Source organism: Bison bison, unplaced genomic scaffold (genome assembly GCF_000754665.1).
Source record: "Bison bison bison isolate TAMUID 2011002044 unplaced genomic scaffold, Bison_UMD1.0 scf7180017864270, whole genome shotgun sequence".
In the NCBI taxonomy this organism is placed as follows: domain Eukaryota; kingdom Metazoa; phylum Chordata; class Mammalia; order Artiodactyla; family Bovidae; genus Bison; species Bison bison.
In genome coordinates, this window is record NW_011494842.1 from 1616438 (window position 1) to 1631699 (window position 15262).

The window sequence follows — 15262 nt, forward strand, 5'->3', positions numbered from 1 at the left end:
CTCTTCTTTTCATTTCTGGTCTGTCTGTGTATTTGCTGTCCTGTCTTCTGTCTGTTATATTCATTAGCCAAGGGAGCGAGATTTTTTGAAGACCTTACGGTTGGTGAGTGCCTCAGAAGCATGCGAGTATGAACGGCATGAGGATGTGGAGGATGAGGATAAGGGGGTAGGTGTCGCCCCCGTAACTCGACTAACCTAGCCGGTACAGTGCGGTGAGCGCTAACACCGTAGAGTAACCCACGGCTTCTGGCTCCTGTTTAGAAAATGGTGCAAAGGCCCAAAGACCCACAGGGAGGTGGATGTGTGTGGACCAACAGATTGGACAAAGGACATATTTTCTCTTTAAATTTATTTCTGTATCTCTATGCATTGCATGGTATTTGAACATATGTGCTTAAACTATAGGATGGCATCTGAGCTAAAGAAGTTTATATACCTTTTGTATAAGTGTGAAGGTTTACAGTTACAACCAGCCTGCTAATTTTTATGCACATCAGTTCCACTTTTGAAATTCATATTTCAGACATAACTGCTCATTGCTTTATTGGAAGGAACGTATGGACATTTATTTTATATTTAAGACTATGCTTTAAGTCATGCCTATTGGCAGTTGGTATTAGACAGACATTCTCTGCCTGCCTTATCTGTCTCATTTTATTTGGGGAGGGTGTTTTAAATGCCAGGGTCCTGACAGAGCTGTTTCACCCCTGTGGCACTCAGTCACCTGAGCCTACCTCTGCAGGACAGATGCGCTTCTTTGGTCATCATATCCCCGGAGCCCCCTGTTCTCACTGGAACGTGTGTTTTGTGGATGCAGTGGGGATTCATCGCCATCATTTCTCCTGTTATATGGGGTTATTTCCCCAGTCTGGGGTCCGCCGTCTGTTTAATTCTGCTGCCTTTGGCTTCAGCAACCTAGTCACATTTCAGCTCAGCTCTCAGTTTTCTTTTTTTCCCTTTGGAAGATTTTATGTGGTCAGTTATCAGCTCCATCCTTTGTATTTTTGTTGACCATTTTCTCAGCTCTGTTTCCTTATGTTTTCCTTCTGCTGACTTGTAATGTTTCTTACGGGAAACGGCATCAAGGAAAAGAATTATGGTTTGTCAGGTTCCCTGACGCAGCACGTCATCACGTCCATCCCCAGGCAGTGTCAGACTATTAGAGTCCAACCGATTGTGTGCAAAAACGAAAATAAAATAAAGAGGAAATATATTACGTGGCTTTAATTGCTTTTCTCTCTCCTGTATCATGGCTAAGTAAACCTTTACTGCCTTTCTCCTTCTTAGTGGTTTTTATACTAACTGCATGCTACTTTACCTCATTTTCATTAACATGCCATACATGTATAATTAAAAAACCCTCTTGAGTTAGAGTTTATTAAGAAGGCAAATGGGGAATGGTATTTAATTTTTTGCGTGCATCCATAGCTAAATAATTGTAGGCTAGACGTGTAGTTTAGTGAATATGAAATGTCTGTATATTCTGTGATACTTTCTCTTTTCCGTTTGTTTAAAATATTCATAGTAAAGGATCTATTTAAATAAAACATATTCAGAAAAATCCCTAGTTTACATTGAATCTCAGGTAATTCAAAAAAATGAAAATATCATTAAAAATTTGATGGGTTTCCCCAAACAGTAAATTTTTGACAGTATGACGAGCATGCAGTGTATTTATGTAGTATATTCAGTATATTTAGCATGGTCAATGGTGTCAGAAAATATAATGTTTTTCATACCCTGCATTTTTCTCTTCTTAGCCCAGAGAGAAGGGTCGGATGCGTTTTCACAGACTCCAGAATGTACAAATTGCACTTGACTATTTGAAAAGACGCCAGGTATGATGTTTGAATTTCAAAGCTGTAATCATATAATACAACACATTTGTGACTGAATAAATCTGCATAGGACCATGACAGGGAACGAACAGGTTAAATTTGACTTTGAGTTAATCATTAACATTTAATATGATTTGATAATGATTTAATAATCATTAACAGAGGTTCTTTGGTGGCTCAGAGAGTAAAGAGTCTGTCTACCATGCAGAAACCTGGGTTCGATCCCTGGATCAGGAAGATCCCCTGGAGAGGGAAATGACAACCCACTCCAGTATTCTTGCCTGGAAAATCCCATGGTTGGAGGAGCTCGGTGGGCTACAGTCCATGGGGTTGCAAAGAGTTGTACACAACTGAGCGACTTCACTTTCCTAAGCATTAAACTTGTGCTTTTGTGAGACTGATATTTTAAAATATTTTTAAACGTTTGTTCCAAAGAAAAGAAAATTAATCGTAGGTGTAAGCCCAGAGGAATTATAAGTGGCTACATTACCATCTGAATAACAGCTACTGATTTTCCTTCTATTAGAATTGTAATGCTTTTGCCTGGGAAGTTAGCGACATTTTAGTAGCAACAGAAGGTTAAGAATGTCAAAGAACAGTTATTAGTAGTGGGGAGAGAATATTTTTTATACTCACTTTACAAAATTGCCTTATTTTTATAAAAGATAGTTTATATAATATTAAAAAAAAACTTTGCATGTGTTTATTTTTAAAATGTAGTAGTGAGGAGGCAGTAGTTCATATTTTAAAAGCAGGTACAACTGGATGATTCAGAAGCGGTTAAAAATGAAACAGTTCTGACAACAGTCCCCAACTCGCTTAAGGTTTCAGAGGAAATCATGGGAGAAAAATGAACACCGAATTGGATTTGATCTTGATTGGGTATTACTGTGATTAAAATGGTATAAGCCAAGTAATTGGTAGCTTTCAGTTAGTAGAAAAAAGGAGGAGACAGTGAAACTCAGGAGAATTGAAAGCGACTGAAAACTGAGAAATCAGAGGTGGCAACAATTTTGCTTTTTTATGGAGAGGGAAAAAAGAGAAGAGAGGGTAAGGAAGAGAAGGAAAAACTGTTGTTAGTCCTTTAGTTGGTTTATTATGAACATCATAGTGCTTTTAGTTACTAAATTTAGTTAGTAAATTCTAGCAAATACTCGGAGAAGGCAATGGCAGCTCACTCCAGTCTTGCCTGGAAAATCCCATGGATGGAGGAGCCTGGTAGGCTGCAGTCCATGGGGTCGCTAAGAGTCAGATATGACTGAGCAACTTCACTTTCACTTTTCACTTTGATGCATTGGAGAAGGAAATGGCAACCCACTCCAGTGTTCTTGCCTGGAGAATCCCAGGGATAGGGGAGCCTCGTGGGCTGCCGTCTGTGGGGTCGCACAGAGTCGGACACGACTGAAGCGACTTAGCAGCCACAGCAAATACTCAGTGGTTATATATTTTTTTTTTCCAGTGGTTATATTTTAAGTGTTATTGGTATTTGCCTTACTAGTCTTAATTCTAGTGGAAATTTCCAGAAGATTAATGGTTAATTATGTCTCCTTGTCAAAATATTTTTGGTAGTGATTTGTCCAGGAAGTAAAATGTTAGGTATCATTCATGATATTTAATTATTTTTCCAGGAAGTGTTAGTTATCATTATTGCATTAATTTATCTGAATGCATAATTTGACAGTTGATGAACTTTAAATCTGGTTATTACTGGCATATTATTTTTAAAGCTTTGAACAGTCTGCTAAATGTCCAGTGACTTACATAGTTCCTTATCCTGGTAGCAGTCTATGGTAGACAAATGGAATAATAATGTTAGATTTCTTTTTTACACTCTTTGGGATAGAAGTGTGATAAAATTGTTAAAATTATTTGATGGTTCAGAATAGTTTCCTACTTAATTATAAAATAACACTTATTTTCAAAAGACAATATTATTTCTAGTTTAAAAACTTAGGTCTTTAGGACTTCTTACTTGAACAGTGATTTTGTTTTGGCGAGTGTACTTTTCGTGCTTGCTGTAGAAAAGAAACATTTTGGCTTTGTTGTTCCTCTGTAATTTGCAGCCTAAGATGAGTGGGGTTAGGGGTAAAACAGTATTTTAAAGGATTATGGGTATTAAAATTACTCAGGCTTCTTTTTATCTGTAATTTAGAATCATTTATGTAGGTAAAAATAACTCATGTGCTGCTTGAAAAGCATTTTGTTTTCTCTTTTCATATACAAAACAGGTGAAATTAGTGAATATTAGAAATGATGACATAACAGATGGAAATCCCAAATTGACTTTGGGATTAATATGGACGATAATTTTGCACTTTCAGGTAAGCCCAGTTTTCTTAATTGTCATTTCTTTTAACCTCATTGCTGGTTTTCAAGTGGTTCAGGTGAAGGGTGAATTATGCATTCACATCCAACAGGGGGAAATAAATTTCAGACTTTGTTTCTCTTTTAATTTAGTTTTTATTTTATATTGATGTATAGTTAATTTACAATGTTGTGTTAGTTTCAGGAGTACAGCAGATGATTCATAGGCATGTACATATATCCATTCTTTTTCAGATTGTTTTCTCATATAGATTATTACAGAATTTTGATTAGAGTTTCCTGTGCTCTACAGTAGGTCCTTGTTGAATATTTATTTTATGTTTGGTAGTATGTATCTATTAATCCCAGACTCCTAATTTATCTGTCCCCACCCTTTCCCCTTTGGTAACCATAAATTTGTGTTTGAAGTCTGTGCATCTGATTCTGTTTCGTAAATAAGCTCATTTGTATCAGTTTTTTTTAAAAGATGCTGTATATAAATGATATGATATTCGGACTTTGTTTCCTAAACAATATATTTGTATTGTTCCCCTCAGAAACATGCTGTTCATGGACTTGGTACCCTTTATCCTGTTGTTGAAAAGCTTAAAATGTTTTTAGAACAGTGCTTGTAATCTTAAGGGTTGAAAGACAGAGATTCCTTTTATTGAATGTAGACATTTTTTTTTGTTTGTTTGGCCAACACTACCTGACTTAGATGCATAAAAATGTTAGGACTCAGTCCTGACCTGGAGTGGATTTCCTTGATCCTGCGGTTTCTGAACATGCCGCTTTCTCCTGGTGTTGTAGACGCTAGGTGGCAGTGTCGTTCTCTCAGAGAGATTCCCTGCATTCGAGCCATCCGTGTTTCCTGTGGCCTTGTACTTTCTCAAACGGGATTTAAGAGCGTAAAATCCCAGGGACGGGGGAGCCTGGTGGGGAGCCGTCTATGGGGTCGCACAGAGTCGGACACGACTGAAGCGACTTAGCAGTAGCAGCAGCAAAGGCAAATTTATTACTATGAATTATTATCTAATTGCCAATAAAAGGCTGCTTTTGATCCTTTGGTTTTTGTAAAATGATGCATTAAAAAATAATCTGCATTTGATTTAAAGTGAGTCCTACTTTTGGTGCTTGCTTTGGTTTATCAATCCCTTGGGTGACCGTGGAGTGTCGTATTGGTGGGCACGCGGCACGTCCACTGATTGATGGCTGTGTGGCGGGCCTTGGAGGAGGAAGACACGGCTTGCCGGCTTCAGAGAGGAGCTGTGGTTTTGACCACATCTTGGGAGAAAGAAGACTTATTTCTAATATTTAAAAAATTTGAGTGGGATACAGGGTTTATAGGGGAATGGTGGAAATAATGTACCTGGGGCTCATTTGGGAACAGGCTAAATCTGGCATATATGGACAGCTATAGGAAGTAGAATCTTATAGGTTCCAGGACTTGGGTAGGCACTAGAACATCAGAGGAGAGGACCCAGGGACCAGGAGACCAGGTAACCGGGTGTCAGCCAGCCAGCCGATACAGCAGCTAATACAGATATATTAGGCGAATGTCCGCTCAGCGGGCTTGATGACTGGGAGCTGGAGTCAGGGACCCTCATCACTAGAGGCCCTATCCTTCGGGGACCTAGGGTACTGAGCAAGGCAGGGTTTGGGGCCTGGCTCCAGACCTGAAACCTTGTTATCAGAACAGGTGAAGTCTAACTAGAATGGGCCAAAAAGCAGAATTCACATGGAGTTGCTCAGCAACTTTCCCAGGGATCCAGAACTCTTAGGGTTGAAACTGCAGGAGACCTTTAGAAACAGTCCCATTGTTACCGACAACTGATGATACAGGCTGTGTCTGGATTTTGAATGTCAGAGTTGGGGGGCACCCAGGCTCTGGAGGGAGTGTCATTGTCAGTTCTTTTATCTGTGGCCGTGAAGACATTGAGCAAGTCACCCAACCATCCGGCGCCTGAAAAATGATGTTTTAGAACTCTATATGGACTCCAGTAAAATAAACAAATGACCACAGGCCACGGTCAAGGAGATGAGAGGAGAGGTGGAGATGGTGCCCTCAGAACGAGGTGTTGAAGGCCAGGACTCGGGCGCGGAAGAAAAGGTGAATCCAGGGTGGTGTTTTGGAGGAAGACAGGATGGACTTGGAGGGGGTGGTTAAGGATGCCGCTGAGCCGTTAAACCCAGAGGTAAAAAGCCGGCAGACAGCTGGGGAAGGTGGAGGTGAGGGGAGAGGAAAAGGCCACAGCGTTGGTGGGCTTGACATGTGTGGTGGGGTCCCCTGGCTTCTGTCTGCCGAGCAGCTGGAGATGGGGGCAGAGCAGAGCCGGGGAGTCAGAAGTGCTACAGATAAACCTGGGGGTCTCCAGAAGGCAAGGGTCCTGAGTCTGTCAGAGAGGAGGGGGCCTTCAGAGGGGCCAGTGGAGAAGAGCAGAGAGAGAGGACGGAAGTTTGGGGGAGACCATCCACCTGGCGACACAGAAGGAGCGAGGGGCCCGGCCCGCAGCTGGCCGGCGTCGGTGACCGCCTGCTTTCTCTCCAGCACCTTCCCGGTCTTGCGGCACCCCCTCGTCCTTCTCTTTATTTATATTGAGAAGGATTCGTCACCCTGGATTATAGTCGGTTTTACCAGAATTCTCCTAATAAGAGAAACATGGACTTCGTTTCTTGTTATAGCTACAAGAAAATGTAGCATTGATGAAACCAGGGAAGAGAATTTCAAGTAGAAGTGGAACAGTGGGCAGCGAGGAATGCCCCCAGAGGGCCTGACAGAGTTAAGAGTGAGTGCAGGTTGGTAGTTTCGACTGGGAAGACCCCGGGAGTTTTGGGGAAGGTCCATTCAAGTTCCCGAGAGCAGAAACCAGAAAGTAACAGACCGAAATGTAACTGGTTGGAAATTAGAGGCAATGTGTTTAGACCCTAAGTTGAAAGAAATGGAAAGCAAAGAATCATTCAAAAAAGAATTATATAAAGTGTCTTTGGAGGAGAGAGGAGGATCAGCCAAAAAAGTACCAACATCAGTTCTGTTTCTTTTTTTTAAATGTATTTTTTATATAAATATAGTTGATTTGTAATGTCATGTTAATTTCTGCTGTACCCCAAATGTTTTAGTTTTGCACGCACACACACACAGAGTACTTTCCATATTCTTTTCCATTATGGTTTAATCACAGGATTCTGAGTATGGTTCCATGTGCTATACAGGAGGACCGTGTTTATCCGTTCTATATATAATAGTTAATGCACGTGCTAATCCCAAACTCCCAAGGGTTTTGCTTCTAGTATGATACTGTGGCATATTTTATGAAACCCAGTGTATTTTAGGACCTGAATTACAAGATATTATGACTGTTAGATTATCACCAGTATTTAAAAATTAGACCAAGGTTTATTTAAAATGGAACATTTCAGTGTTTTGTATAAAATAGAAATGTTCTTTTTTATTTAAAGAAATACTTTTAGTCCTATGATAATTTAAGATTAGAATGGTTTTACTTGTTATGCCAAGACAGAAGGCTATTTATAGCAGTGGTAATTGTCCTCACTCAATGTGACGGGGCCTTTTTTCTCTATACTTTACATAAATAAGGGAAATGATTTCAGAAGACCAATTTATTGATTGATTTAAAAATATTCATTTGAGCATCACAAATTGACTGTCTGTTATAGTTGGGCAGTCTGAAGGTTAGTGTTGCCAGGACAGTAATCTTGTGTGAGTTACCCTATGCTAAGTCCGGGATACTATGTGATGGACTAGGGTTCTTGGCCTCCTTAATCAATAGCAGTTGATGAGAGGCCAGATAAGAAATTCAGGCAGGGCTTTCTGGGGGCTTGTGCCTGCAGCATGGGAAGTGAGAACAGGTTCCCTGCTCAGTCCCCAAGGTGGGGTGAGCGCCTTCCTCACGTGGGGTCAGGGTGGGGGCCTGACCGGGGCTTGGCTGGAGGCGTGGCCCAGGTGGTGTGCCCACCCCTTCGGTGGTGGTGTGTGCAGGGGGCATGCGCAATACCTTGCTTTTGCTCCTGACCTCTGCTTTTGCTCTGGGCTCATAAGTGGCAGTTGGGTTTTTTGGTCTCTTTGTATCTTTTGTCCAGAATTTGCCCCAACTGTGCTGCATGCAGTCAGTTTCAGTCCTATATAGTTTCTTTGTATTTTGTTGCTCAGGAGAGGTTTGTTCAGGTGCAAGTATTGCAACGAAGGGTCCCAGATCCCAGTCTGTCTCGTGGAGATGATGGAAGAGTGTTGCTCTGTCTATTGGGAGAATGTTTGTGATACTGACTATAATCTGGGCTGCTGAATCTGTCACAGTATAAATAAAAGTAGGGATGTAGAGGAGGATGTGTTTCGGTAGGATTAGGAAGGTCTTAGAGAATAAAGGCAATTGCCCCTGATGTTGTAGACAGGCTTTGCAAGATGAATGCCAGCTGACCAGGCAGAGACTGAAGTGGAGCCATTTCCGGGGGAGACAGCAGCGTGCAGTGGCCTCAAGAGGGGCAGCTTCTGGGTTTGGCGGGGCTGGAAGGAAGTGCAGGTCAGTGGTTGTACCTTTGTCATATTAGTGACATTATACTTCTGAGTTCTCTTGAAAAATGTCCCAGTGCCAACAAAGACATTGAGAATAAATTAAAAGCAAACCAGCCGGAAGCTTTATTTTTACCAGCTTGTCTTCTAGGATATAATTCTTTTTTCTGATAGAGATTGTTTAATTTCCTCTTGAATTGATTAAGGAAAACCTCACCGTGCAGGTCTGTTACTGACAATTATCAGGCACATTGCTAACTTGACTATTTAATTGAATATTTTTGTTTAGAAAAATATGAGTTCCATTTTTGCATCAGTCTAAAGACAACCTAGAGAAAGTCAGTTGTCAATTTTTTTTATTAGTCAGCTGATTTGAGCTTTTGTGTAAGACTAGTCATATGATACTAATTTCCTTTTTACCGTATCAATGACTCAGTCTTAGAAAGAGGCACACCTTGGGTCATCAGGCTCCATTCTGATTTATCATTCATACAGCACAGCCCTGGTAAAACTGCATAATATTTAACTAGGGTACAAGTATAAAAGTTACATGTAAAGTTCAACTGCCTTAATTCATGTGTAAGAACACACAGGTGTTTCTTTTGGCTAAGTGTTTCAAGCTTGAAATCATAAAATTTATCAAGCTACTCATGAAAATCCTAATGATCAGAGAAAGAGAAATGGCTTGGAAATTTGTCATATGAAAAATATGACAAGCTATTTAAAGGGATTGATTTTAGAAATGATTTGACTGGAGTGTTTTAGGAATTTAGCATGTTTTATCTCTCCTTCAGCTGTGGAATCACCCTGTTTTTGTTCTTTTTTGTGTGTGTGTGTGGTTGTTTTTAAATGATTCTTAATACAGTTTATACAGGTTTCTGAGCCTAGTTTTTGGGGCAGGTGCCAACATTTGTTTGTGTTTCTTAAGTAAAAAAACTGTACAGTCAGGAGTTTCTGAAACTAAATCTGAAAGGCACTTTGGAACTAAGTTTGAAAGGCACTTTGCTAAACGTCTCCTGACTGGTGTTGCTTTCTGTTTGCGCTCAGATTTGTCGCATCGCCAGTCATTCCAAAGGTTAGGCAGACTTGGGTCGTGTAACTGCATTTCAGAAAACCGAAAGGAAAGTGAGGGTCAGAATGTTTTCGTACAGCCAAGGCTAAGGGTTTGCCTTGAAAGCTCATCAGCATGTTATTTGACAGTGAGCAGTGATGTTTGTCTAAGAGGATTGCTGGCCAGAAATAAGCCACGGCGTCTAATGAGACCTGGGGCCGGCCGGGCAGGATGCCACGGCGTTTCTTGCGGGTGCCTTTCTCATGAGCAAGATGGCCTCACGCTGAAGAGGATGGTCAGGAAGTCTGAGGAGTTAGGCTGCGTGGAGATCTGAGGAACCCCCGGCTTTTGAAATGAGGGACTCTGTGTAGCTGTGAGTTTCTGCAAATCAAATGGGGAATGTCTGTGGATGTGTCCGAGCCGAGAAAGAAGAACAGTGTCTGGATCCTGCCAAAACTCCTCTGAGACTTGAAAAGTACTCTGCTGGAAGAAGAAAATACTTTAGACGGGACCTGACCAAGAAAGCAGCAGATGACACAGAGTCAGGAGGGCCTCGGCCTGATGATGAAGGGAATGATGAAGGGAAGAGAAGCGCCCGCCCGCTCTCCGGAGGGCAGGCAGCCCCCTGGGCCTGGGGGCTGGTGCAGGAGCGGGGGGCCAGCCCCGGCCTCACTCTGCAGGCAGGGGTCCAGCCCCAGATGGCGAGCAGTCAGCGTTACCCGGGGTGCCCTTCTCAACATCAGGAAACCCAAATCAGAGTCAGCATACCAGAGGAAAGGGTTTCAGAAAAAGACAGCACCCCCTACCATGCAAAGAGAAAGGACCACTTTGATGTTGTCAACACAAGGAAAAGAACATTCCAGAGAAAAACGGGTGGCTTTTCTTCACGAAAGGCAGCCAGCTTAAGTTCCATTCACTGTGGTACAGAGAGATCACTTGAAAAAGGTGGGTTTTCTGAAGATCCATCAAAAAATGACAGCAGTATTCAGGAAAAGCAAAACACGGAAAGATCTTGCCTTCAGGAAGCACACCGTTTCCAGTTTGGAAAAAAGAGATGTCATTCCCTCTGTGATAATATGTCCTTCCCTTCCAAGGACACGAAGGAGGTAAGTGCAGCCAGATCCCGAGTTCACCGTGTAAATAAGGACTCCAGGTGTGCACAGCTGCTGGAGGTTCTGCAGCTTGTCCTTCGTAGGTGCTCTCTTTATGGTCATCTCTGTGGAAGCTCTTGATGCATTTCACTAGGTTGGATTGTGATTTTATTTTTTGTGATGCATTCTTTAATCATGACTTTATTTTCAAACCCTTTACATTTTTGTTATTATTGGAAGACTTGGCACGTCTTTTGAATTTCTGTAGTTAATGTTTCCTGTTTTTTCCAATGGAATAGCCTTGGCAAACAATAGTTAAATAAAAAAGACAATTTTGACAAGATAGATGTAAGAGGAGACACTGCAGTGATCAGTCAGTATGGACTTGCTGATCCACAAGTTTGCTGATACAAAAGGCAAATTCCAGTTCTCTGTGTCCATACATAGGGACGCTCACATGACTGCTTTCAATTCCATGTGTGTTTGTGTGTTGGGGGCAGCAGGCACAGATGAAACTGACCAAATCTGTTCTCTCTGATACATGAGTTCCTCCCCCAGCCAACTCTAAAATCAGAACTCACTTGGGCAGCGGGTCATAGGAATTTGCTTATGACTCAGACTGCCAGGAAGTTGCAATCTTTATTCCTAACACAGATATTTAGCATTAGACAAAGTTACTTCTCTGGGATTTTTACTTGTCTTTAAAATGTAAAATATTGATATACTTGCTGAGAAGCCCATCACCCAAGCAGTGTCCTGTACATGTTAGTAGTGGAAGTTGATGAGTTTTTCTTTAAGTTGATGGCTTTGCCTTTTAAGAAAAAAGTCCAGAAATAAGAGGTAAATGTGATATGAAACATTCGTGGCAAAGTCCTTGTGTTGTCGGGTAGAGATTCTTTGCCCAGGGACCAGATGCAGCTCTGTTCGGGCCAGTGTGCGTGGTCGTCCTTGACTTTCGTTGGCCCTCCCGAAGCTGGTTCCCTGTTTGCATCCACCCCCATCCTTGGCAGTGTTATGTCATGCTTTCTGTTTACATTTTACAGTGGTCACATTGAAAAAGAAAGCATCCGGTCTAGTCCGTTGTCTGTGTAGGTCTGACATGGATGGAGGTCAGTGTGAAAGAAAGCTGCTTGGTCACTGTGTGTTTATGAATGTAGCCACTTGGCTTTGCTCACATATGTTTTCCATCTGTTTTTTGTTTGTTTGTTTGTTTTCACAATTTGGCTTCAAGGAAACCTTACACATTTTGATGAGTGGAAACTTAAAATCTGTTTCTTAAATGGTACATAAGCCTTTTTCTCCCCCCTTGTGTTATCTTCATGCCAAGGATTTTACCCCTTCTTTATACTTTGTGTAGCTAATGATTTTTGAAACTTCAATGGAAAATACATGTGAAAATAGGTCATAAACCTGTCAACCAGATTTGTTAAATAGTTGTGATATGGAGGTACTTAACAAAGGCTCACATCTTCTATGGGAATGCAAAACGGAATAAATAGTCTTATTTTTTCACTTTTTAAACAATTTTTATTTTATACTGGAGTGTAGTTGATTGACAATGTTGTTCATTTCAGATGTACAGCAAAGTGGCTCAGTTGTACACATACCTATAACCATTCTTTTTCAGATTCTTCCCTAAGGTTGTTACAGAATATCGATCCCCTGGAGAAGGGAATGGCTACCCACTCCAGTATTCTTACCTGGTTCCCTAAGGTTATTACAGAATATCGATCCCCTGGAGAAGGGAATGGCTACCCACTCCAGTATTCTTACCTGGTTCCCTAAGGTTGTTACAGAATATTGATCCCCTAGAGAAGGGAATGGCTACCCACTCCAGTATTCTTGCCTGGGAAATCCCATGGACAGAGGAGCCTGGCGGGCTGCAGTCCCTGGGGTTGCAAAGAGTCACGCACAACTGAGTGACTGACACTTCCACTTTCTCACAGAATATTGAGTAGAGTTCACTGCTGTACAGTAGGTCCGTGTTAATTATTTGTTATATGTATATTAGTGTGTATATGCTAATCCCAGTTCATAATTTATTCTCTCCCCCCACCTTCCCCTTTGGTAACCATAAATTTGTTGTCGAAGTATCTGAGTCTGTTTCTGTTTTGTAAACAAATTCATTTGTATAATTTTTTAGATTCCACATGTAAGTGCAATCATGAGTTTGTCTGACTTACTGCACTTAATATAATCATCTCTAGGTCCATAGATGTGGCTACGAATGGCATGATTTTGCTCTTTTTTATGTGAGCAGTGTTACATATATACATGTGTGTGTATTCACCACATCCTCTTTACCCATCCACCTGTTCGTGGGTGTTTAGGTCATCCCCATGTCTTGGCCGTTGTGAACAGTGTTGCAGTGAACACCGGGGTGCATGTATCTTTCTGCATTATGGTTTCCTCTGGATATATCCCCAGGCTTGGGATCCCTGGATCGTATGGTAGCTCTGTATTTAGTTTTTAAAGGAACCTCCATTCCATGTTCTCCATAGTGTCTGCACCAATTTACATTCCCACCCACAGTGTAGGAGGGCTCCCTTTTCTCCACACTGTCTCCAGCATTTATTTGTAGACTTTTTAATGAGGGCTAGTCCTTATTTATGGCACCCCACTCCAGTACTCTTGCCTGGGGAATCCCATGGCCGGAGGAGCCTGGTAGGCTGCAGTCCATAGGGGTCGAGAAGAGTCGGATACGACTGAGCGACTTCACTTTCACTTTTCACTTTCACGCATTGGAGAAGGAAATGGCAACGCACTCCAGTGTTCTTGCCTGGAGAATCCCGGGGACGGGGGAGCCTGGTGGGCTGCCGTCCATTGGGCCGCACAGAGTTGAACACAACTGAAGCGACTTAGCAGCAGCAGCAGCAGTCCTTATTTTATCTGAGGATTTTGAGGTCTCACTTTGCTGTGGTCCACTTAAAGATGGTTCTGTGGCAAACAGAATCAGACCAGTAGCTTGCTGCTCTTTGTCACTCGTTCTTCCCAGAACCTTGGAGGTGGGCTCTGCCTAATTATCTTTGGTTAGAACTGTGCATGGCTCTTTATTTTGTATTGGATTCTCCGTTTTCCATTTCAGAATTGGATGGACGTGAGAGCTCTCAGCCCCTACAATGTCCTGTTAGCCAGCATTTGTTTGCAAGACATAGTCCCTTCAAAATCTTTTTCATTGCTTCTCTATTTGAGCCATCTTTACACTCAGTTATGTGTAAGGATTGGGCTCAGTGATGTTTGAGTTAATCTCCAAACGGAATAGTGTACAATTCTTTGAACTTTTCTTCAGCTTAGACTTACTTTAGGCCTCTGCCTTGAACTTCCTAGTTCCTGTGATATTTGTCATTCTTGCTCTAGGTGACCAGCCGACCTCCCCTTTAGTCCTTGCCCCATCAGCTGACCTTGGGTGGTCCTCCAGGCTCTGGGGTTCTGAGAAGGGAGTTCAGCTGGCCCTCCTTGGGCACATACTGGATGTAAATGTCATAGTACGTTATAGCTTTGCTAGGGTAAGGAGGTATAAGTGAAAACAGAAGCATCGCAGAGTTGCATATTGATTTGGAAGCAGAAAACGCTTTCAGACTCATCGTCTTTTGATCATTCTTAAAAACTGTATTAAATAGAACTGTATTAAATAGGTGAAACAGACAGTTCCTCTTTTCTGGAACTAAGAAATGGAAACTTGGGTTAAATAAGATCCTTAAGGCCGCACAGTAGATGTGAGTAGCTGAGTCAATGATGGCTTAGCATCCCACATGAACTGTCAGAGTTCTAAAGGAGATGCTGTGAGCTTGGGGCAGAGGTTGATGTTTCTAAGCGCTGATGTTCATTGGGGAGGGTGAGTGTCACCCACAGAGGTAGCCAGGGTGCAGCACGTTTAGGGGCAGGGTGTGATGAGCTCAGGGGCCCCTTCTTTGTCTGACGCACATGCTCCCTGGACTTGTGACGAGGAGCTTGCTGTTGCCCTTGAGCTGTTCCCACAAAGCTTTCTTCATCCTTAAGTTTCACAAGTCCCATTTCTTCACAATCTTGTGCTGATCTCCACAAAGATGGTTATTTTCTGTCTTTATGGGTTATTGTTTTTCTGACTGACCACGTATAAATGTTACCTAAGGAGCTCTTAAGCAATAAGCTGTGGGACTTCCCTGATGACCCAGTGGCTAAGACTGTGCTCCCAGTGCAGGGGACCCAAGTTCCATCCCCGGTCAGAGAACTAGATCCTGCCACAAGTAAGAGTTTGCATGTTCCAACTGAATGATCCTGCGTGCTGCATCTACAGTCCAGCGCAGACACATAAAAAAAAAAAAAAAAAGTATATATATAGGTGGCTGGATGTCAACTGCAGTGATCCTGATACACAGGATCACTGCGGGCTGGTGATTCTGACGGTCAAGACTGTGGCCAGAGCGCTCATTTCCTTCCATGTTCTCAAGTGGCCCCTGGGGTGGTGGAGCCA

The 15262-nt window shown here is 42.1% G+C and overlaps 1 protein-coding gene across 6 annotated transcripts in view; it reads left to right on the forward strand.

Annotated features, from left to right (window-relative positions):
* The window catches only part of DST (dystonin), a 387754-nt gene that overhangs the window by 156044 nt on the left and 216448 nt on the right, over positions 1–15262 (forward strand). For 2 of the 6 annotated variants that reach the window (XM_010848529.1, XM_010848533.1), the window contains exons 5-6: positions 1761–1838; positions 4067–4159. In XM_010848529.1, coding sequence (XP_010846831.1) covers positions 1761–1838; positions 4067–4159 — 171 coding nt within the window. Of the gene's footprint in view, positions 1–67; positions 167–1760; positions 1839–4066; positions 4160–8949; positions 10825–15262 lie in introns of those variants that run through there. The other 4 variants (XM_010848528.1, XM_010848530.1, XM_010848527.1 and 1 more) reach the window with 4 other exon arrangements.